The following is a 22428-nucleotide window of genomic DNA, read 5'->3' as shown; positions in this document are numbered from 1 at the left end:
CGCACTCTCGCACTCTCGCACGCCCGCACGCTCGCACGGCACGGAAAGCACGCACGCAAGCACGCACGCAAGCAAGCACGCACGCACGCACGCAAGCACACGTACGTACGCACGTACGTACGCACGTACGCACGCACGCACGCACCGCTTCCATAACCGGGAAGTCCCCCCAGGTCATGCGGGGTGCCATCAGAGCCGCCGCGGGCCGCGCCCGAGCGCCGACACTCACCCGAACACCTCGGCGCCGCCGGCCACGCCCAGGTTGGCCGAGCTCGGGTTCCAGGCCGAACAGGCCGCCGTACGGCCGCAGCCGGTAGTAGGTGGGGGCGGCGGCAGAGCGCCGGCGGCAGCTCGGCGTCCAGCGGTGGGTAGCGCCCCAGGTCGGCGAACTCGGCCAGGCTCGCCCACGAGCTGGCGCTCTCGGGGCGCGCGCGCGGCGGCTGCGACTCGGGCGGCGCACGACGGTGGGCGTGGCGGCCGGCGGCGGGCCCGTCACCTCGATGCGCGGCGCGCCGCGCGCCGGCACCGCGCCGGCGCCGGCTCGCCGTCGGACCAGCGCAGCGCGGCCGAGAGAAACGGATCGGCGTCAGAGCGGAGCGGGCGCCACCGCGGCGGCTCGGCTCGGTGGCCAGCTGGCCGGCCAGCCGCTGCAGGCGCGGGTGGTGGGCACGCCGGCGCCGTGCCCGTCCGCCGTGCCGCCGTGCTGGGGTGTGCGCCGTTGTCCGAAGTCCGCCGCTGCAATCCACCACGCCGCCCGCGTCCAGCAGTACATGCCGAGGCCGGGTTGCCGGCGGCCGACGGCTCCGCCTCTGCGACGGCCGGACGCGTTCGCCTGGCGCCGCGTGCGCCGCCGCCACTCGAGGAAGTGCGGCCAGCAGCATGCGGTTGCGGCTGCGCCGGAAGCAGGGCCGCTGCCGGTCTCCGACTCGTGCGAGCCGGGCCGGCGACGGACCGCAGCCAGTCGGCGGCCAAACTGCGGCCCGGCGCGGCCTCCTCGCCGTCCGCCGGCTCCCGCTCCGAATCCGGCTCCGGCTCCGGCTCCCGCTCCTGGTCCGGCTCCGGGTCGGCTCCGGGTCCGGGTCCGCGTCTGGGTCCGCCGCCTCGGCCGGGCGGCCCGGCCACGAGATGGTGCCGAAGTCGGGCAGGTACGGCAGCCGCCTCCCGCCCGTACCTGGCCGGCGCAGCGGCGGTTGCGTCACGCGGGACCGGCGACGGGACGGTCACCACCGAGCGACACGGCCAGTTTGTCAGAGGCAAAACTTTGCGGAAAACAGTGCGTACCCAGCTAGTAACAAACAGCAAAAGCGAATGTGGTTTACGTTTTACTAGTGTGCACCCATAAACATTGATCGAACGCTCTCCACCGGCCTTTGTTGGCGAAAAATGTACAACAGCCTAATTACCAACACCCTTTAGCAGCCTGCTTCCGCCACAGGCGTCCCGCTCGGAAGAAGCGCAAGGCGTTCATCGCGGACAGTGCCCACGGCCGACAAACAAACGCAACGGTCCGCCGACCACTCACGGATTCCAGAAGTCGCGGCCAGGCAGGCGACCGCGCACACGCATGAAGCCGGAAGACGACGGCGATGGCGACGGCGACGAGTAGAGGGACGACGGCAGGAAGGCGGGTGGCGCGGCGGCCGCGGCGGCCGAAGGACGGCGCCGAAGACGGTGTCGGCGCCGGAGCCGGCGCGGGAACCGGGGCCGGGACGGGCGCCGGAACCGGCGGCGGCCGAGTCGGTGAGCGGCCGGCTCGCTCCGCGACGGGCCCGGCTGTGGCCAGTCCGGCGGCCGAGGCGCGCGCGACGTCCCGGCGCCGGCCGGCGGCGCGCGCGCCCGCCACACTGCCGGCAGCCGGGCGCGGCGGGCGGAGGCGCCGGCGCCGGCGCCGGCTGCCGCTGGCGAAGCTGCTCCACCGTCAGCGGCTCAGAGCCGGACAGCTGGCGCAGCATCAGCCGCACCTGGCGCTCGGCCGTCACCACCTGCTGCTGCGTCTGGCGCGTCAGCTGGTTGCAGCGCGCCAGCGAGTGCTGCAGCCGGTACACGGCGCAGCGCAAGCTCGAGTGGTTCTGGCGGCCAGAGGCGGCCGCGTCAGGACCGGGCGGAGGTCACCGCGCACCGCACGGGGCACGACCCAGCACCGCACGCCTCCTGGCAGGACCGAAGCGGCTGTGCAACACGTGTACAACGCCAGCAACCGCCTCTCACAGCCACCTCACACAGCCACCGTTCAACATAGACACTGCCAGGCGGCAAGCAGCCACCACGCGACAGCAGACCACTACACAGACGGTCGGCCCCGACACTCCACACACAGCATGGGCAGGCGGCTCGGCACCACAGCCCGGCCCCACAGCGGCGCCGTGCGCCGAGCACTCACCCGGGACAGCCTGCTGGCGGAGCGGGCGTGGGGACGACGCAGCGAGAAGTGCGGTGGCAGCGGCCGCGTGCGACTGGAGCCGGCACCGACACCTGGCGGCCGACGCCCAAACTTGTCATTCCGGACGGGGCCGTCAAAAGGACCGCACGGGAGTGGGCAGCGTCGTAGGGGCCATGGCTCGCGAGTACTGCTCCCAAAAGCTACATCCAAACAAAATCGTTGGCTTGTCCAATCCAAACACCGTTGGCTTGCGGCAAATCTTTCACTGAAAATAAGCTAAGCCACTGGGAAAGACGCTGTTTCACAGCAGCCAAGCTACTCCACCTCCGGAGGGGTGAGCTTCGCCCCAAGAAAGCGTGCACCAGCCGCCGGACAACAACAATCAGGCAGCAGCTTCCGCACAGACAGCGGTCTGAGTTCAGCGAGGCCCGCTGAACTCCGACCCCAAGCTCGCTCCGCACACGCCGCGTCCGTCCGCGGCGCCGAGCGCGCGACCCGGCGGAGCGCCCGCGGCGTCACCTACCGTCCAGGCCGCCGTCATCCGAGGTGTCGTGAGGGCCGGCCGTGTCGGGCGGCGAGTCCGAGTCGGCGCCGTCCTCCGACGAGCGGTGCACCCTGCCGGACGGCGCGAGCGGTGACGCTCCGGGGACGCACCGCGCGGGGATCCGGCCAGCGCCGCCCAACCGTTGGCGGGTGACCGTGACCGCAGTGCCGCGAACATTAGAGAGAGCATGTCCTTCTAGGCGTGATACCCCGTCGAAAATTCATGCCGTGCTCACGCCATATAGCCTTAAAGGGCATCTTGAGAGCGACGCCGACAGTGACATCTCACATATATCCTCGCCAGTCACCATGCACCGTAAATCGTTACAAAGCGTGCCAAACGCACGCCTAAAACCAGCAGCACTGACGGCCCACCGCACGTGCGCCGGCCCCTGGCCCGCATCGGTAATGATCCCGCCACCTCGTCAGCGGGGCATTTGGCGAGCAGCGACAGGGGAGTGGGGCTGACGAGCGGGGGCGACGGCAGGGCAGGGGCGGGGGAGGGCCGGGGCCGGGTGGCCGGGTGGCCGGGTACCGGCGGCGGTGAGCGCCGTCCGTTACCTGGGCGCGGCTCGGGAGCGGAGCCGCGCGCCGCGCCTCAGCACCGACCGCCGGGAGAGGGCCGGCGCCGGCTCGACGGCCGGCACCTCCGGCAGCCGCTGCAGCGAGGCGTACAGCGCGCGGATCTGCTCCTGCAGCGAGCCCAGCATGCCGCGGATGCTCTGCAGCTGCGACACGTAGCTGGCCTGCTGGCGACCCAGCTCCACGCGGAACCTGCAGCACACGCGCCGTCGCCGTCAGCGCCGACCGCGGACACGCCCGGACAGACGGGATCCAGCCGCTTCACACTCACACTCTCCCCGCTCTGTGCCCTCCTCTCTCCCTCTCTCTTCACATCCATATGCTCCTGCTTTTTCTCACTCATCTCTCTATCTCCAGCCGCTTCACACTCACACTCTCCCCGCTCTGTGCCCTCCTCTCTCCCTCTCTCTTCACATCCATCCCCTCCTGCCTTCTCTCACTCATCTCTCTATCTCTTTAACCACCTGCCTTTTCTTTCGCCCCCTCCACCTCCCCAACGGCGATATCCATCTCCCGCCCTTCCTCCCAACGCCTCGTCGGTCCCAACACCTGCTCTGTCGCCATTTCACCTGCACCACCCCTACATATTGGCCGCCCTTCCCTCCCGCTGCCGCCTCTCGCCGGCCCCGGCGCCGCACTCACCGGGTAGCGCGCTGCATGTTGGCCACGTGGGCGGTGATGGCGTCCAGCCGGGAGCGGAACTCTTCGCTGAGTCGGGCCGGCGGCGGCGGAGGAGGCGGCGGCCTGCGCGGCCGGCTGGTCGGCGCCGGCGCCCCCCGGGCCCACGTCCCAGCCGGAAGTGTACGGTCGCCGGCGCACGGGCACCTCCCGCGGGTGGCCAGAGCCCGGCGGCGGCACCGGGTCGGCGCCCTGTCGCCGGCGGCAGGCGCGGGCCCGGTCAGAGGCGGCGCGCGTACACAGAAGGGAGCGAGCACCGACCACACACAGCACGACACGCGGACTCGTAATCATAAACCAACCACCTGCTAACACTTTGAGCGTCACAATTAGCAAACAGTAAGAAACAGACAAGCAAACTCGCAATACACAGGCGGCCGTCACCCAGCGGCCTCCAGGGCATCGCCAGAGCCCGTCATGTCAGTGCCCTGCATCCACCCCCGAGCCCTGTCACCACGCGGCCGGCCGAGCGCCCGGCCGCGTCCCTGGCCACTCACGTGCTCGGGCCGGCCGGCGCCCGGCTCGCCGTCCGGACCCATGTCCGCGATGATGTCGCTCAGCGAGTCCATGACGCCGTGCGCCCAGCTGAGCATCTCGCGCGAGTCGGCCTCCAGGTCGGCCATCAGGTCACTGGGCGCGGCGCCGGCGGCGGCCGCGGCCGTCACGCGGCCCGCGTACTGGCGCGCCAGCTCCAGCCCGGGCGTGCGCCGCCGGCTCCAGGGGCGGCGGCGGCGGCGGTGGCGGGGGCGGCGGTGGCGGCGGAGGAGGCGGTGGCGGAGGTGGCGGGCGTGTAGCGGGCCAGGCCCGGCTGCAGAAAGGCACGGGAGCGGCGTCAGGCGCCACTTAAATGAACACACACGCGCGCACAGGTGCCCGACTACACACCCGGCGTTCGCCTGACGTCACAGACGAGCGGCAGCCCGGTTCCGAGCCGTCCCTCTAGTGCCAGAGCCCAGGTAAGAAACGGCAGACAGGACCGGCCGTGGAAGTCCAGCAGACAGGCTTTCACGGAGGCGTACGGACTAGGGAGAGGGGGGCGATGGATGGGTGTAAATACCACGCACACTCAGCCAGCATAAGTGCACGTGATGTAATTGTTGCACGCATGTTCCTTGTACCCTCCACATCCATAACCGTGCGTAGCGTCCACAATTTGCATACGACGTCCGAAACGACAATCATAAAACCCGTCCCCACCAGGCGGTATGGCGCGCGACACCAGCTTATCTCCCCTGCTGGCGGACCGCCGGCCGCTGGCAGCGGCTGGGCCGAGCGGCCCTCGGCCGCTCACCTGTTGAGGCCGGCCGGCCGGCCGCTGCGAGCGCAGCGACAGGTACTGCGCGTGCAGCTGGTCGTAGCGCCGCGTCAGTGAGCGGTGCACCGACTCGAGCGAACGGCGCGCCGTTGAGGCGGCCAGCGTCGTCTCGGCGGCGCCCGCCGCCGCCGGCGCCCCCTCCGCCGACGCCGCCACGTTGCTGATGGCCGTGATCAGCTTGTGGCCGAGCGGGTCGAACTTGACGTACCTGCGGCCGTGTTCGGGGGGGGGGGGGGGGGAGTCAGCGTCGCCGCTGGCGCCACGCCACAACACGAGCTGTGCGGCGGACGCGACCGGCACCGGCCGCTCACACAGACGGCCTGGTGCGGCCTCGCTGCGCTGCCAGGCAGTGGGCAAGGCTTCTGGTTTCCAAACACCTAAAATAGTTGCTTTGGATGGCTTCTTCCTATGAGCGTATTGGATATTCGTTGCAAGCCTTCTCGACGTCAAATGACCATGAGATCAAATGATAGCATCAATTCGTTACCAACCGGTGCGTATTCCAGCGCCATTTCTTCGCAACTGATTCTGTTTTTGGCCACAACGGTGACGCATTTTCAGTCTTCTTCGCCGCGCAACTAATTTAAGCCGCCGGCGTGGCGATCGATTTAGACGTCATCGCTGCGAAGGCCACCTTCCGGCCACCGACGCGCCAGCTTCCGAACTGGTAACCGTGTGCATTACACGACAAACCCGAGAGTTCAAACCAAACATACCAGAATGCATCCAGCTGGAAATAATCGTTCCCTACGAAAACGGTCATGCGCTACCCCCAGCGCAATTCGTGTGCAATTCTTCCCGATCTGCGCAGTCATGCTGCACTGAGACGATCGATGGTAACCACAACGAGCGCACATGGGTGGGCAGGCGAGAACATCGCCGACCACACGCGTGGGCGTGTGGCTCGCCTCTCAGCTCTGGTTCGAGCCTTTGAACGCCGCACCGCACACTCCTGGCTGCCGCTCCAAGCGCTACCGCTGTGCAGCAGCGCGCCTCTCCCCTGACCAGCCTGAGGCCGCCCCTCCCCCGGTCCCGCCACACGCCCCCGTCAGGACTGACCTGAGTCGCTCCTTGGCGCGCAGCGTGCTGCACTGCACGAACGGCTCGGTGCTCTGCCAGTTCCAGAAGTACAGGTGATTGCCGGTGGCGATGACCAGCACGTGGTCCACCGGGTGGAAGGCGAGCGAGGCGATCACGTGCGTGGCGTCCGCCTGCCAGCGCTCGCTGCCGCCCTGCGGACCCGGCGCAGAGGGGCCGACGCGTCACGCACGGCGCGCGGAGACGACAGCCCCGTGTGGGGGCCCGCTGCTGGCGCCGCCACACACCCGGCCGCCACGCCGAGCTCAGCCCGTAGTCAGGGGCAGGAGCGTGCAAATGAACACATGGTATAGGCGCAGTTGGCTGGCAAACGATTCCTGTATCTGTTGCTGCCCAGCCTGGACAATTCACCAACATTTACATTCCTCTAGTTTATTGAATCGCTAGGTTACTTTCACGCTTATTTTAACGATAACAATGTCTACCTGACTATAATCCTACTGGGATCTGGAAAGCTCCCTCAGGTTTTCCAGCTGTAGGTTCTGAGCCGTTTGCAGTGCAGCGCCAGAGACTGGTGACCTCCATTAGCCCCTTAGGACGTACATGACGAAACTTAGGACCACCACTCAGCCCTCGCTCGACCCACGTCTCTCCCCCGCCGGCGTCGACTCACGTGCAGGTCCCAGACGCGAACCTGTCCGCCCAGGCAGCCGGACGCGATCAGCTGGCTGTTGGTGGGGTGGAACGCCACACACCAGGGGCTGCGCGGATGGCCGCGCAGCGTGTTGAGCAGCGCGCCGCTCTCCATGTCCGTCACGTATATGTTGTGGTCACCGTGCGTGGAGGCGATCCGGCTGCTGGCGGACGGGAGGCAGCGGTGAGACGGCGGTGAGAGGGCGGTGAGAGGGCGGCGAGACGGTGGTGAGAAGGCGGCGAGACGGTGGTGAGCAGGTGGCGAGACGACGGTGAGAAGGTGACGAGAAGGCCGTGAGAGGTGGTGAGACGGCCGCACGCCGCCCTTCCAAAGAGGAGCTAAAGCGGCAACGAGCGGTGAGAGGACCAGCGGACGGGAGCGACGGCGCGTGGAGCAGGTTCTTGTCTGAGTGTGCTCTGATGAAGTTGGCTGAGGGCTCAGATGTGACAAAGCAGCGCACGCTGCCTGGGCGGAGGCGGCCGGGTCGAGGCTGGGAGCACTGGCGGTGTACACCGAAAAGCACGAGCGTTACACCGGCAGGGCAGCAACGCACCCCTGTCTTGCGTGCTCCTGTCGTGGCGCATCAGTGCAAGCACAGTCACTGCGCCTTTTCCGCGTCGGAGGTTCTCGGACAAACAGTGGGATCACCGAGAACACAGTACGGACCGAGATCGCGTCCTTGGCGCTGCAGAGCCATTCAGGAAAGGTCAATCTACACGAAACGAAAATAACTATAAAAGAAACAGAAAAAACTCATACAAAAACGTAACAAAAGAATGGGGCACAGACGGATTCGTGTCACCGCGCTTATAAGTCACGTACCGGTGACACTGTGCAGTGACAAGCGATCAAGCGAGCTCACACTCTGGCATGTGTTTACCCTCAACGGCGTACGACAAATTGGTCGCCATCGCTGTCTAAGCGTCACACATTCCCCGTTCTCCTTCGTCGCACTCACCACTTCCTCGGTATCCAAACACCGAGGCGCATCGACACTCATGCACATACTAGCACCACTATGCGTAACACGAACAGTCCGTGCTTAATCTTGAGGATCCCGACTGCTCGGCTTAGTAGTGGTCCCAGAAATAAACCTGTATAACCACAGAGACAAACGCAGTACCTCGGCTAAGCTGTTGTTACGTCCCCCAGTCTTGCAGCCTTCAAGCTGCGCTCACGAGACCCGCGCCTCATCCCGCCCGAGCAGAGTCGCTTCCAACCCACCTCAACCATCCACTTAAAGTACGCACATGCGCCACTCTGTACACAGGCTACTCCTACTGGCTCCAAACCCAGAGCACGACCTGGGGCAGACTCCGATCCCGCCCCACGGACAGGTGGCTTAAACCCCGAATCAATTCCGACCACGCCCATCGCGGTGGCGACGGCTTAAGGAAGCATAATAATTCCTAGGTTTCTTAAAACCTGCTAGAGCGTCAATTTTAATCATATAACCACTTTGTTCACCGCAGCGCACATTCGCTGCACTCAACTATTAAGGTGTGAATACAATATATATATATATATATATATATATATATATATATATATATTGTTGCTTAAATCTGTCAACTTACCAATGATTCCCACCCTTTGACAACTTGACTGCATCCCTAAATCATAAGTTTTCAGAAGAATCAACTTTACCCTCCTTGGACCAAAGTTCCGCTGACTCCAGGGGCGACTCCAACACCATCCGGCGTCATGCACATGTCGTTCGCCACGTGGTCCTGAGCCTGTCCTTGTCCCCTGCCCCTGCTGGCCGCTGGATGTGCCCAGCTCTCGTCCCCAGCACTCACCCGTCACCACTAAACGCCATCAGGAAGGTGGACTTGGCGCTGGCCGGGATCTGGCAGGGCTGAAACGGGGCGGCGCCGGCCGGTCAGCGGCGCTGCTGTCTCCAGCACCAGAGCTCAGGACAGCTCATCTACCCAACAGGCACACAGCCTAACGATCGAGTAGGTCCGCGACATGGCAATGCCCTTAACATTAAGCAACCAACAGCCGCCTACGGACACGACAATGTGGCGTTCTGCAAGGCGATCTTGGCATTAAATACGAGAGATCAATGTGGTGGCAATAATTGCAAACCACTCAATGGTGTGAGCAGTTCAAGAACAACTGCTGATTAAAGTTCCCTTGATGCTTCACATATGGTGTGGGGTTCAGCCAATGGCCACAACTGATAAACCTATATGTCTCTGCATTGGACTAGAACCACTCATTGGCTGTTTCAGACAAAGGCACTTGTCTGTATCAAAAAAGAATTGGGTTCTTACCTAATTTTCAAAAAAAATACAGTTGCCTAATGCATCACAAACCACTCGTTTTGATCAAACAATTCTGAGACACGAACACAAATTATTTTGTTGAAAAGAATACTACGTCTGTAAAGCAGCATGAGACGGACCACAGCGCGCCGCCATCACCCCCAGCAGTGCATCACAAGAGCGCACGCGCGCGCCGGCTTCACGTGCGCACCTTCTCCTGCAGCGGCTGGGTGACCAGCTTGTCCTCGTGCGCGTCGAGCAGGCGCCGCTCGGGCGGCGGGCGGCGCCGCGGCTGGCCACCGCCCAGTGCCCGGTCACTGATGGCCTGCGGGAGGGGGGCGGCCGGCGCGGCCGGCGCGGCCGGCTCGGCCCGCTTCTCGTCGGCCAGGTGGCCCTGCAGCAGCGACATGGCTCGGCTCGCCGGCCGCCGCCGGGACTCGGGCCGGGGGTCACGGGCGGCGCTCCACCCGCACCTGGCCTTGTGACGTTCGCTCGCTGTGATCACGTGCTGTTGTGATCAGGTGCATCAGCTGTGGAGAAGGACAAGTGCGTCATGTGTGTGTCAAGTGTGTCATGTGGATCGCCAGAGCCCGACTTTCAATTCGAATTTGAGCATTGCCTGAACCTGCATGCCTATTGCAGGTACAGGATAACAATAACAGTGGAGAAGGAACTCAGAAGTTGTAAACACACTGAAAGAGTGTGCACCACACATACTACAAGTGTGCCAAATCATACCACCTGTCAAGTAAGCATTGTAAAATAGGTCGCAATTTGAACTTTTGAAATGTGAACTATATTTTTGCATATCCCTTATTTAACGAAGGAGGCCTGTTCCCATGAACACAGAATGGAACTTCATGAGAGCAGACCACAGGCAAAAGACTGTCCCTTGATGGGAAAACATGTGACATGAGTAGCTAATTCAATTTTGTATGTTCTGTTTTAATGCTAAACAGCTCCCATTTGTCATCTAGATATTTTGGTCCCCTTCGATCATAAACCACAAAGCAAGTCATTTTTACTTGTAGACATGTGCTGGATCCCAAGGGTTGATCCAGAATATCATATGGATATATGCTGATGGAATCCTAGGATCTTCTTTGAGCTTCAGTCACAAGTATGCCTGCTTGCTAGTAAACAACTTACTTTCACATTTTTTAAATTTTCTTCAGCTCTAAAAGCATCACACCAAATGACTTAAATTGCCTAGCTCAATTAATTACTAAAAATTCATCACAAATTTGATCATCCTTGCGACCTCACAATGCGCCCACAGCTGAAGCTGTATGACATCACCTGCAACCACATGTCATCCAGGTAGGAAGGGCAGGCACCACAAGAATCAAAACTTGTACCACCAGTTTCTAAGATGTCCAGCTAAACCACTGCAACACCAAAGCCCTATGTACAAATTTGTGTTATGATTTGACAGTCACCAAATCACATGCACTATAGTGTCACCTTATAATGCATGCCATCTACACATCATGTGGCCCAACCTGAATAAACTTGTTTCCTCCCAGTGTAGACCAGATGATACTAGAATGTTCAGGGTCAAAGGCACCCAGACAAGCCCCATTTTTAATACTGCATGGTCAGGAACCAATATGCTCTAATGAGGCACTGCTTAGTTATTATATACCCACTCTTTCTACAATGCATACTTGATCAAAAAAGCACTTTAAAAAGATTATCTAAACTCAGCAAAGTTACAGAATTAGGTCAATCACATCATGCCCAGCACTCATGCACTATTTTTGAAGTCAGATTCATCTCCTTTGTTTTCTACCACATACTTGCACTTGTTATACTAGGGTTAAAGTTTGAATAAAATACTTTGGTGACAACTTATATTGTACATAACTTTACACTATAGCTAAATTATAATGCTCTCTGTTTAGTTTTAAAAAATTTGTCAATTGTTATCTCTTTCTGCAAGTCCTACATGTTGGGCATAAACAAAAATGTCAGTATTGCATATCATAGCTGAAACAACTGATCTTAACTATAACTAAACAGCAAAACAGACTCAACAAAACTCATGGTACAGTACCTACATCTCACCAGATTTGCAATAAAGCAGCTCAAAAATGCCTAGCTGATATAGCACTGCACTTATATGCATAGATGAATTAGGACACAAGAAGCTGGTGGCAATCAGATTGCAAAAATTGCATGTTACACTGGAAGCACCCAATCTCTGAACATTTCTAGTGTAGTAACAGGGTCCCAGTAGCAAATTCAGCTTATGCATGCTGTTAACTCAATAACTGAGGGCTTTCAAAGCTTGGTGAGGTCATTACCCATTTCAGTGCATAAAGCTTATGTTACAAGGAGTTACTTGTGCTTTAAATGCAATTTTGGGCACTTTATTTACCAAATAAACTACATTCTTGGATGTGCAGCACCTTAAATTTTAATGTTTATACTGCTATCCTCATATCTCAGACGCATGTGGTACCTGCATGAACTTCACCAAAACATCAGCTTATTATTGAGCCAATTTACATGAGGTACGCCACCTGCAACAGCTAAAGTATAGAGATGACTTCCAGAAACTGGAAATGCAAAACAAACAGTTCCCCTTGTACTTTAAGAAAATAAGTGAGCACCAAAATCTGATTTGTCACTAGACAAACTGATATGTCTGAGTGTTTCAGGTTAGGTATGTAGATGTGGCCACAACTTGACTGCATTGAGGGACTGTTAAACAAAACTGCATCATCACATTCACACAAGGTGCACAGAAGTCACATACTTGTCTAGGCAACAGCCACTAGAACTCTTGATTGTTCAATGGCGACTGTAATTATAACAAAGCAAAAGCCACGCAAATGTCCTCTATTTGCATTTTCTTCAACAACACTCCAAGCCCCTGCCAACCTCAACTGCCTGGCTTCAAGATGAAAGACCCACAAATAAGCCTTTCAAACAAATCTTAGAGCATATGAATGCGTTTACGTAATAATCGAAACGTATTTACCCTACCAAACACGCTCACCTACGACGCCATCCACCCAAAACGATAATAATCTTGGGGGAACCGAAAGATGACAGAAGTAGCGCAGAGACGCGAGTGACGCATAGTGGTAGGTGATTGTGTTCGCTTTAGGGAAAATCCCAGTTCGTTTCTCCAGCGTCCTGTACTGTCATTGGTGCATATTTCTATTCTTAACAGGTTATTGGTCAAAAGCTCCGAACTACCGAGCCAGCTGATCACATCAAACGCGCCAGGATGTGAACGTTCGTGCTGACGACAGCGATTAGTGGTTTGTCCATTGACGTCATTGGGCATTGCGGGTGAGGTATCTCGATGTCGCGATATGGAGTAAAACATAGACACAAAGGTTATGTTTATGTAGGACTTGCTAGGCAAACAAAGTAGTTAAACTTCCTCTCCGATTTTCCTGGACTAGGATTTTGTGCTCTACTGCATCCTAAATATGCACGTTTTGACATTTTCCCACTCAAAATGGCATTTTCAGGTGGGGCTGTTTCCGCCATATTTCCCCGGTATATCAAACCTAGATTATCGTCAGCACGAGGACTCTAAACTCTTAATGCTGGAAAAACAGGAGATGAAGGTTTTCTTGCTACACTAGCTATGGCAGTGGAAACACAAGATGGGTACGCTGTAGTTGGCGGCAGGAGGAAGGGTGACGGGTGGTCGTATAATCCGAAAGCTTTGTTCGTAGCTCACATTTCACGGACGCATGCTCTCGGAAACAGGTTTTTACGCAACTTCAGAACAAGGGGCAGTGGGATTGTGCCAGCATCACACCATTTCGTTTCCTAATAAACGTATTTGTCTCCTCAGTTTGCCCCCCCCCCCCCCCCCATCCCTGGTGCAGTAACGCAGTGACCATCTATCACCTCCTGACCGCCCATGTTAAATAGTCCTGCTAAACAAAAGCCGCTGAGCTGAAACTACGCCACAACTCCGTCAATCAAAATCTTAAGTGGTGCCACCTCGAGCACTTAGGACACCCCGTGTTCTCTGTCAACCTTCGATGCATAGATGATGCTCTGGAGTCCTGAAGGGCGTCAAGCAGATCGCAGTGCACACCCTGGCACCCACCCCTCGTCATGCTGGGCAGGGTGTCACCCGTTGTCCCGGACCGTATCTGGCCGGCGCCGCGCCGGAGTCCCCGGCGGTTCTCTCGCGCGGTCGGTCGCCCTGCGTCTCGGACAGCCCGCGGCGCCCGAACGTTGCCCCACGTGTGTTGACCGCACATGATGGCGGCCGCGCACGAGAAGCGCCAGTGGAAGGCAAAGACGAATGCGCTGTTGGAAGTGGTCAGTTCAGACGAACTGAGCGTCGGAGTCGAACACTACACATGACACAGGTAGTCGCGTACATTTCCAGCAAAAGTACAGCACAAAATACGAACATAACGAGTCCCTTTCAACACGTGGCGGATAAAGCCCTGACGGCAGTTAAATGTCAAAATCTACATCTGCATATAATCATCTGGTCGTTCTCCGTGGAACAGCAGCCATCACAACAAGCGCATAACCACTTATATCACGAGCCGAGACCCCAGCTGGTAGGGTCCAAACCCACGTACTTCATACCATCAGGCCCGGCTCGAACCCGCGGCCAGTGGTGCGACCCAGCTGTACCCCTCCGCCCGCCAGGCCAGCGGGCCGGGCGGACGCGTGACGTCACAGCTCCGCAGCCCACTACCGGCCCGGTCCCAGCCATCCGGCGGCCACCCGTATGGACGGCGCGCTCCCTCCACGCTCACGCGCGCCGACCGCATCTGACACGAGTCTGGCCACAGGAACGGGACCATCCCGAGAAGCACCGCCGGAGGCTTGGGACGGGTCCCGGCGCCGGCGGCGCCCGCAGCGCGTCACAACAGCGCCGCGACGGCCCACGCCAGCACGCCGACGGCCCGGACGGCAGCACCGTCCGAGCATCATCACTTGGCCACCACGATCTGCAGGTACTGGAGCGCGTTGTGGGCGGCGTCGGTCTTGGCCTGCGTCGGCTGCTGGCCCGTGCCGTAGCAGACGGCCACCGGCAGCGTGGAGAGCTGCACCAGGCAGTGGTAATGATCTGGCGGCGACATGACACCGTCACAGTCCGCGGCCTCTCCCACCGCCGCCGTCAGACAGTGAGCGAACGCTCCATGCCCACACATTCGACTGGTCTGACTGGCTTTCGTCGTCACCGAGCTAACGTACGCGATCGCACACACGGAATGACTGATGCGTCTGCATAGTGAACCGGGGCGCTGTCCGCGTGGCGGCTTTGTGTCCCAGAGGATGCCACTGGCCGAGGTCACCACGTGCCCCATACTCACCGGTTGTCGTCTTCTCTTCAACGTCCACCCAGGTCACGTCGAAGTTCTGCTCCTGGGCTATCTCCTGAAGCAATCTCACGGAGTCTACCGACCCGGCGTCCAGGTCCAGCTTCTGCGGCACAGTTCAGAGCCAAGTCAAACCTCTCCACTAGGAGCACTTCATCAGTCCTGTAACGCTCAGCCTGCGCATTCGCCACACTCACAGTACACGACGACTGGAACCCAATGCCCGACCTGTACCTGGGACGGTCAGGCGGCTCTGCGATGACTCAAGTGACTCCAGGATAGCTTGGAAATGACTGTGACGATTCCGATGACCTACGTAACGACTTCAGAGCACTATATGACGACTGTGATGACCCTGTGACGACTCCGTGATAACTGACGGCCCTGTGATAACTCTGTGATAATTCCCGATCGGTAACTCATCCACCACCCGCTGACAGGTAGTCCAGGCGACTCGGTGGCGACCGTGAAAAAGGCGGACATGACCTGTAGCTCTGTGATGCGCTGGCCGGACTGATCTGCAGCTCTGTGACGAGCTGGACGGACTGACCTGCAGCTCTGTGATGAGCTGGCCGGACTGACCTGCAGCTCTGTGACGAGCTGGACGGACTGACCTGCAGCTTTGTGATGAGCTGGCCGGACTGACCTGCAGCTCTGTGACGAGCTGGACGGACTGACCTGCAGCTCTGTGATGAGCTGGCCGGACTGACCTGCAGCTCTGTGACGAGCTGGACGGACTGACCTGCAGCTTTGTGATGAGCTGGTCGGACTGACCTGCAGCTCTGTGACGAGATAGCCGGGCTGACCTGCAGCTCTGTGACGCGGACTGACCTGCAGCTCTGTGACGAGCTGGCCGGACTGACCTGCAGCTCTGTGATGAGCTGGCCGCAGGAGGCCTTGAGGCTGCAGTGGAACTGGCTGACCCGCAGACCGCTCTGTGACGCCGCCTTCGGTGCCCAGCTGTCCCGCAGGCCCGAGTAATGCGCCGTCATCTTCTGCGCGATCTGGCAGGACGCGACAGCTAAGGTCAGCTCAGGAGAAGGTACGTACATAACAAACGTCACATGATGACCTGGTCTCCCGCCGACTATGTAGCCGGCCGCATCCGCATGGTACCCGACCCGAAATGGACAGCTCTGGTGTGACTCTGGTGTGACAACTCAATGTAGCTCTGACAGCTCTGGTGTGACACTGGTGACAGCTCAATGTAGCTCTGGCAGCTCTGGTGTGACTCTGGTGTGACAGCTCAATGTAGCTCTGACAGCTCTGGTGTGACACTGGTGTGACAGCTCAACATAGCTCTGACAGGTCTGGTGTGACCACCTCTCCGCCTCCCCCTCCCCCCCCCCCCCCCCCCAGATGGATACCCACCACACGGCCGCCCCGGCCGTTTGCACGACGGGACAGCTCCACACGACCAGACCGCCCCTGAGGAGCACCAGCGGCGGCGGCTGCACCCCGCCCACAAACCTGGTCGTCGTCGTTGTCCATGATGCTGACGCCGTCCTCCGGCGAGTTGTCCCGCAGCTTGGTCAGCATGAGGCTGGAGGCCTGCCGCTTGGCGATCTTCTTGGACTTGCCCACACCTGCAGTGTGTCGTCCGGTCAGCTATTTCTGTATTTCTGGAGTGCAGCAACGCATGCCATCCATCCCGCTCGCGCACCAACTTCCCTCAAACCTGGCGCAATATCCAATCGGTGTCTTTCAGCGCACGTCCAACGAGCAATCAAACGTTAACGCGAGGCATCGCCGTGGCCCGGCAGAGTAGGCCCCGCCGCCCGCTGGTGCTCACCGATCTCCTTGTTGTTGGTGCCGATGCAGCAGGCGATGGTGAAGGTGCGCTCATGCGGCAGGCCCTCCTCGCGCACCAGCTCGTAGGTGGGCGGCGGCCAGCGGCGCGACATACACAGCTCCTGCAGCTGGCCCACCGGGTTGCCTGGAATACCGTCGTCATAGGGCAGCACCAGCTGGGGGGCAGGCGGCGGCGGCAGTGCCGGTGGCGCCGGCGAAGCTGTCGCTGCTGCTGTTGCCGGCGCCGGCGCAGGCAGCGCCAACGGCGGCACCACCGGCGCCGACGCCCGCTGACCCAGCAGCTGGTCCAGCACGGCGCGCGCCGCCATGTGCTTGGCCTTCTTCTTGCTCTGGCCGAGACCGCTGGCCACCACCTCGCCGACGGTGGCTCGGTACAGGAAGGTCGGCTCGTGCACGGCGCCCTCCACCTGCGGGCCAGGTCCGGGCAGACGCTCAGCAGCCGCACCACACATAGACAGCTCAGCAGACCGTCATGGCAGGTTCCGAATGAGTGGGGGAGAGGCACCAACAAACAGCAGTCAACTGGGTACGGACTGTTAACATTTCGTACGGAATAGGCCCTTGGATTTTTACCTGTTGTTATGTCAGAATAAATTTTCTGAAAGGCAGACAACCAGCAACCACAAGTATTCCACAAAGTTCACCACCGAAACCGCTATCTAAATCGACACAACGTGCTACGGGGCACCGTCAAACTTATCACTACGCTCCTCAGGATCGTCACCAAATCAATCCGCGCACAACAGCTGGGTTTGGAAATGGCAGAGACGTCAATACGAGCAGGCGTTGCCCCGCTCCGCCTCAGTGCACGACGTGCGCCGAGACTGCCGACGGACGGAGCCCGGATCCTGGACTGCTGCCAACATTCGGCTCCAGGGACATTCCACAGGCTTGTGTTGCACAGGTTGATCCAGAGATATTATGGGCGGCCCGGGTGACGCCAGAGGTTCATGGAGACCTCAGAACCGCGCGGACGACGGAGGACACGGACAGGCCCGAGGACACCGGAAAGTACGGAACAAGTGAATGGAGGCCAGCGGCTCCAAGTCGCTGACAACCATGCGATAAGCTAGAGGACATGCAAGGACACTGACCATGCAAGAGGACAAAGAAAGACATGGGAGACGTTGGGTGCCGTGGAAAGGACCCCTGCACGGCAGAGGACAACGACAGACTATGGGAATATTGCAGAACACGGACAGATACCGATTACGTTAAAGAATGCGACAGCCCAGGGAATCAAAAGGACACGGATAAATTCACCATAGATATGACACGGCATGGTCTCTGCTGGGGTAGGACTATCCAGCTGAATTTATGGCCGCGTTTCATTTCAACTACCGTGTTATTGGTAGATAAACACAAGCCCCGCCCACTCGAATGCTAGGCCGTTTCATACCACCTATTGACTACTGGAAAGCGTTACATTAGCCGCGCATTTGTGCCTATCAAATTTGGGAAGAAAAATAAGTCTGTGAGCTTAGCAGCAGTCACCTATCATCAAGTCGCAAGCTTAAAAATATTAATGCCCCGCTAAATCCCTAGTAGCTCGCACATCAACTAAAAAAGACAAAGTACTAACATGATGTCGCCTGCGCCGCGCGCCGCCATGTTCATGGACGCCCCGCCGACTACCGAGATGTTAAAACGTTCTGCCAGCCCAGTAGTCGACAAGTGTGACGTCACACCCTCCGCGTCACGAACCATCATGGCCGCCCGACCAACCATAGAACAGGGTTTCGACTATTGGTAGCACGCTAGTTACGACGAAACGGGGCCTATGCTACCAGTCCAACTTCTTGGCTGGGACCTGTCAAACTAACTTCATCCAGGAATAAAACGCCAGCCACAATCATTACACCCAAACGCTTAGGCACACCGGATAGGAGAAAATATCGCCGGTGGGAGCAGTCCGATTTCACTTCGCCGCCGAGTCATACCACATAACGCTAGCCCCGGCGCCGACCCGGTGCGTGTTCGCCCCGCGCCGGACGCGGCCACCCCCATCTGAGCTGAGAACGTGTGACCTCTCCGCTCCCGGGGCACGGCTGCCGACCGTTGGTTCAGAGTGGGCCGCGGCTGTCCACAGTAGCCACCCTCACATCGCGAACGGGTGGTGCTGGGGACGTGGGGCGGTGACTTGGAGCTACTCATGCCAGAGCCCCTTTTCTTGACAGTGTCATCTACCGCCTCTCGCATATCATGTTGCCTGTTAGGCGAGCCAGTGCATTTCCACCTAGGGTTTCAATTTCACGAAGCACGCACTTGACTAAAACGACAGAGGAAACCTACACGATGCAATTTTAAGTATGAGCGCCCACAGTTCGCCACGTTTTCCAATACACACTCGTCGCGCGTTGCAATGCACTCGGTGGAAACGCGTCCCATGTCACATTTCTCCGTTTGTGTCAGTTTGTTTTAATGCAACGCGCCCGCGTTCATCGCCAAACTACTTCTACCGCCCGTGTCATAAGCGCCCATTCACGTCGAAGCCCCAAACTCTCGGCATAGTTCGGAGTTTACTCTCAAACAACTGCATACAATATCCTATGTTTTGGAGAAACCCTGGCTGACAATTTAGAGTGATCATGAATCATCAACAGATGGGCGGATGCGTATGGTGTCGTTATGCGATAAGGACGCTACTATGAGTATGACAGGGAATAAAGTGCACAGGGTAAGAAATAGGGATGGCAGTTGGACGATCATGTTACTTGGTTTTTGGTGATGTGGCGTCATCAAAAAGAACTGAAAGGCTGAAGCCGGTCGCCATGAAGAATGAAGAAAAGGCCAAGGGAGGAGCACTCGTTGCTGAAATCTGGAAAGTGGTACTTGACCAGAAATCTCATGTTCCTCAGAAGTTTTGTAGTTCCCTAAACAGCTTAGGGATCCTGAATAGATAAAATCTTACCAATACCACCTAACACTAAAAATGAAAGTGGACAACTGACCCAGAAGCCTCGAGCCCCTAACATTGTCTAAATGCATAAAACACCGCAATGCCCCACAGTGTGCCCTAGCGGCGTGCCCCGCCGACGCGGTTCGCCCTCGGCCGCGACGCGGCACCATCCAGGTGTCACCCACCTGGAGCAGGTCATATTTGGGCGTGGAGCCTTGCTTTGCAGCCATCTCCTGCAGCAGCGAGACGGGCGTCTTGGGCGCCACGCCCGGCGTCACCAGGTCCAGGGTCTGCAACATCAAGACACAGGCACGTCAGCGTCTAGTGCGACGGCTAGGTGACAAATCATGACATGAGCATGAATGGATGCGATGGATGCACGCATGCGTAAATTACACGTTATGACATTCGATAATGCGGGCACTCACTGTCGTACGTTCTTCTAGGGCCTGGCATCAGTTTGCAATGTGGCCAGCTTCCATGTCAGCTTTGCATCACATAAACAAAGCATGGCGTTTAACTATGCTGTTTTGGTTTTACGGAGGTGTTAAAGGTTTTTGTCTTCACGCACTAAAGGTTGCTCAAAAAAGAACAGTTGATGTTTCCTTCCCTTCCATAGTTCGTCCAAGTAGCACAGATGGTAAGAGCGCTTGAATTCCGATTCGCCTAATGTTGGAGGAGAGGGTTCGAGTCGCATTACGCGCTCATCATTTGGCCTCGGCTGGCACGGACTGCCGCCGGTAACGGCGGATGCGAGAAAGGCCAGGTGACGTGGGGTAGAACGAGCAGTACAAAGCGTCGTGGCAAGTTAAACTTTTGCTGACAAACTATACTATCGATTCGGATTTACGTGACCGAATGACGATGTCGGAGCGCACGCAACAAGCGTCACTAGCGTGGGCGCCGACCCCAGAACTACATCCGATCAAAAGGTCAACACTGGGCTTAAAAAATAGAGCGACAGATCGCTCTGCTTTTACTTTGCACTTTTTGCAAACTTATGTCCGAATGGCGATGTATGCCCACCACCCATTCGCCTGATGTGCGAACAGAACCGAGCGCGCAGCGGCCTCTTCAGCTCACTTCGATTTCGGTAAATCTTCATTAATACACCGTCGAGCGAATGGGCTGGCCATCAATCACTCCGCCCCTCTGACCTGTCTACTGCCGCAGGCATGCACCAGGATCAGGACTGTTCCGCACCGCAGCTTTGTGCTGTGTTACAGCCTAAGATTTCAGAATTGACGTGCGAGAAACAAGATGCACTGGAGTGAGAAGGGACTTTGTTTTTACTGTAATTGTACCTAGGCGGGCGCCATTGAGGACCGTAGCAACATGGCTCAGCCGCTGCAAACAAGGGCTGTTCAGGGGCCCAGGATATATGCATGAGCTTGTGTGCATGCATTGGAGGCGACCACAGCAGAACAAGACAGTGAAGGTTATACCACTGCTCTCCCTCTCCCATCTGCCGATGTTGGGGAGAAAAACAACTTGTGGCCTGTGGCATTCTGAGCAAACCACACCATTGCAATTCATGGGACACTTGCTCTGGGAAAGGCCTACACAGTGTCTCCTAAGGCTGCAGAACAGCTGGCTTGCTGATGAGAGCATGCAATTTGCCCACTATCACACATCTGAGAGGACTTCACTGCAGCTATCGCACCCTGTCCATTAACCTTGAGCTCACTGACCATGATGATCATTGTTATGGGATGTTGATGTGGTCAGTACTCCATTCCGCTTGTGTTCAACCTATGTGTTGGCATCATGTTCCACTGTACTAGGCACTGTTGTGAACTCAGCAGCTTTCAAGGAAAGAAGAAACTACACCTGAATTGTCCTGCTCTGTCACACTTAATGCTTCCACCAGTTTGAAATGCCTTAGTCAAGACTGCAGGGAGAACTTCCTGGTTTTGAAATGAACTATACACAATAAGTTAAAAAGCAGCATTTCATCCCATTGATCATCCATTGTGCTGCCAAAAACAAAACTAATCTAAAACTGCATACATCAATGGAAAATTGTCATGTTGTTCCTGATGATTCACATTTGAACAGGTCACAAAAGCATTTCAAAGAAACAGCACAACACAACATTTCAAACCCTAGGTGCCATACAACACACTCCAAAAACCCCAAAACATAGTGATTGTGAAAACAAAAGTCACATGAAGTTTAAGCAGCCTTGTTTGAATTTGACCAACTGATTTTGTCTAGAGCTGAAAATTATTACATAGGTAATCCTGATTCATGTTCCCAAAATTGATTTAAAATGAAACACAGGAACAAAGATGCCAGATATAAAGAAATGCTGAGATTTCACATAAGACAGCATAGATATTCGAGACACAAGGAAGGAAAAACATTATTTCATCATGATTTACACATAGTTTTCAACCCGGCACACCAAATAAGACAATATAAAATTATTGATTTTTTCCACACTTCATCACACATCCATCAGCAATGCTTACCACGCATTGTGTGGCCCCGGCCTCATCATTCTCTGACACACCATTACCAATCATATTCACCGCTGGCTGAAGCCAACAAGTGCAACCAATGATTCTACCCAAGGCCTCCTATTTCGTCACATGATACAAATCCTCATCCCTGCTGTCAACACACCATCCCATTGGACAACAGCAGACGAATTTCGTATCACACCAAGGTTGCATAAAAGCGGAAAAATGGGTTGATGATTCTGGTGCTGTCCTCGCTTTACGTTACGTTTGCATGATGTCAGTGGTGCAAAGACTTTAATGGGCCGAGGATTGTCATGCGCGGTACGTATTTTGTGCTGCGTAATCCGAAAATAGCGAGCAAATTGCTCGCGGAAGGTGCGCTTAAATGGCGAGCTACGGGTGTGATGTGCTTTCAATAACGAGAGAAGTTCTGC

The 22428-nt window shown here is 57.5% G+C and overlaps 3 protein-coding genes across 3 annotated transcripts; all 3 read right to left on the bottom strand.

Moving 5' to 3' along the window:
• Positions 1–225: 225 nt before the first annotated feature.
• Positions 226–4219, bottom strand: LOC119110093 (uncharacterized). Its single transcript, XM_037233834.1, has 7 exons — positions 4148–4219; positions 3485–3697; positions 2904–2995; positions 2381–2472; positions 1904–2069; positions 1120–1171; positions 226–271 (listed from the first exon to the last, which is right to left on the bottom strand). The coding sequence occupies exons 1-7, from the start codon at positions 4162–4164 to the stop codon at positions 226–228; spliced, it is 678 nt and encodes a 225-aa protein (XP_037089729.1). The 5' UTR covers positions 4165–4219.
• A 344-nt stretch (positions 4220–4563) lies between these two features.
• On the bottom strand, positions 4564–9822 carry LOC119110092 (activating molecule in BECN1-regulated autophagy protein 1). Its single transcript, XM_037233832.1, has 6 exons — positions 9712–9822; positions 9030–9088; positions 7210–7393; positions 6558–6730; positions 5632–5706; positions 4564–4813 (listed from the first exon to the last, which is right to left on the bottom strand). The coding sequence occupies exons 2-6, from the start codon at positions 9047–9049 to the stop codon at positions 4564–4566; spliced, it is 702 nt and encodes a 233-aa protein (XP_037089727.1). The 5' UTR covers positions 9050–9088; positions 9712–9822.
• Positions 9823–13845: 4023 nt separating this feature from the next.
• On the bottom strand, positions 13846–22192 carry LOC119110333 (interferon-inducible double-stranded RNA-dependent protein kinase activator A homolog). Its single transcript, XM_037234108.1, has 7 exons — positions 22004–22192; positions 19715–19819; positions 16611–17037; positions 16289–16404; positions 15682–15822; positions 14813–14924; positions 13846–14565 (listed from the first exon to the last, which is right to left on the bottom strand). Exons 1-7 carry the CDS (start codon positions 22055–22057, stop codon positions 14429–14431), a joined length of 1092 nt encoding a protein of 363 aa, XP_037090003.1. The 5' UTR covers positions 22058–22192; the 3' UTR covers positions 13846–14428.
• Between the last annotated feature and the right edge of the window lie 236 nt (positions 22193–22428).

This window comes from Pollicipes pollicipes, unplaced genomic scaffold (genome assembly GCF_011947565.3).
Source record: "Pollicipes pollicipes isolate AB1234 unplaced genomic scaffold, Ppol_2.1 Scaffold_7231;HRSCAF=8579_pilon_pilon_pilon, whole genome shotgun sequence".
Classification (NCBI taxonomy): Eukaryota; Metazoa; Arthropoda; class Thecostraca; order Pollicipedomorpha; family Pollicipedidae; genus Pollicipes; species Pollicipes pollicipes.
This window is presented reverse-complemented; position numbering and strand designations above follow the sequence as displayed.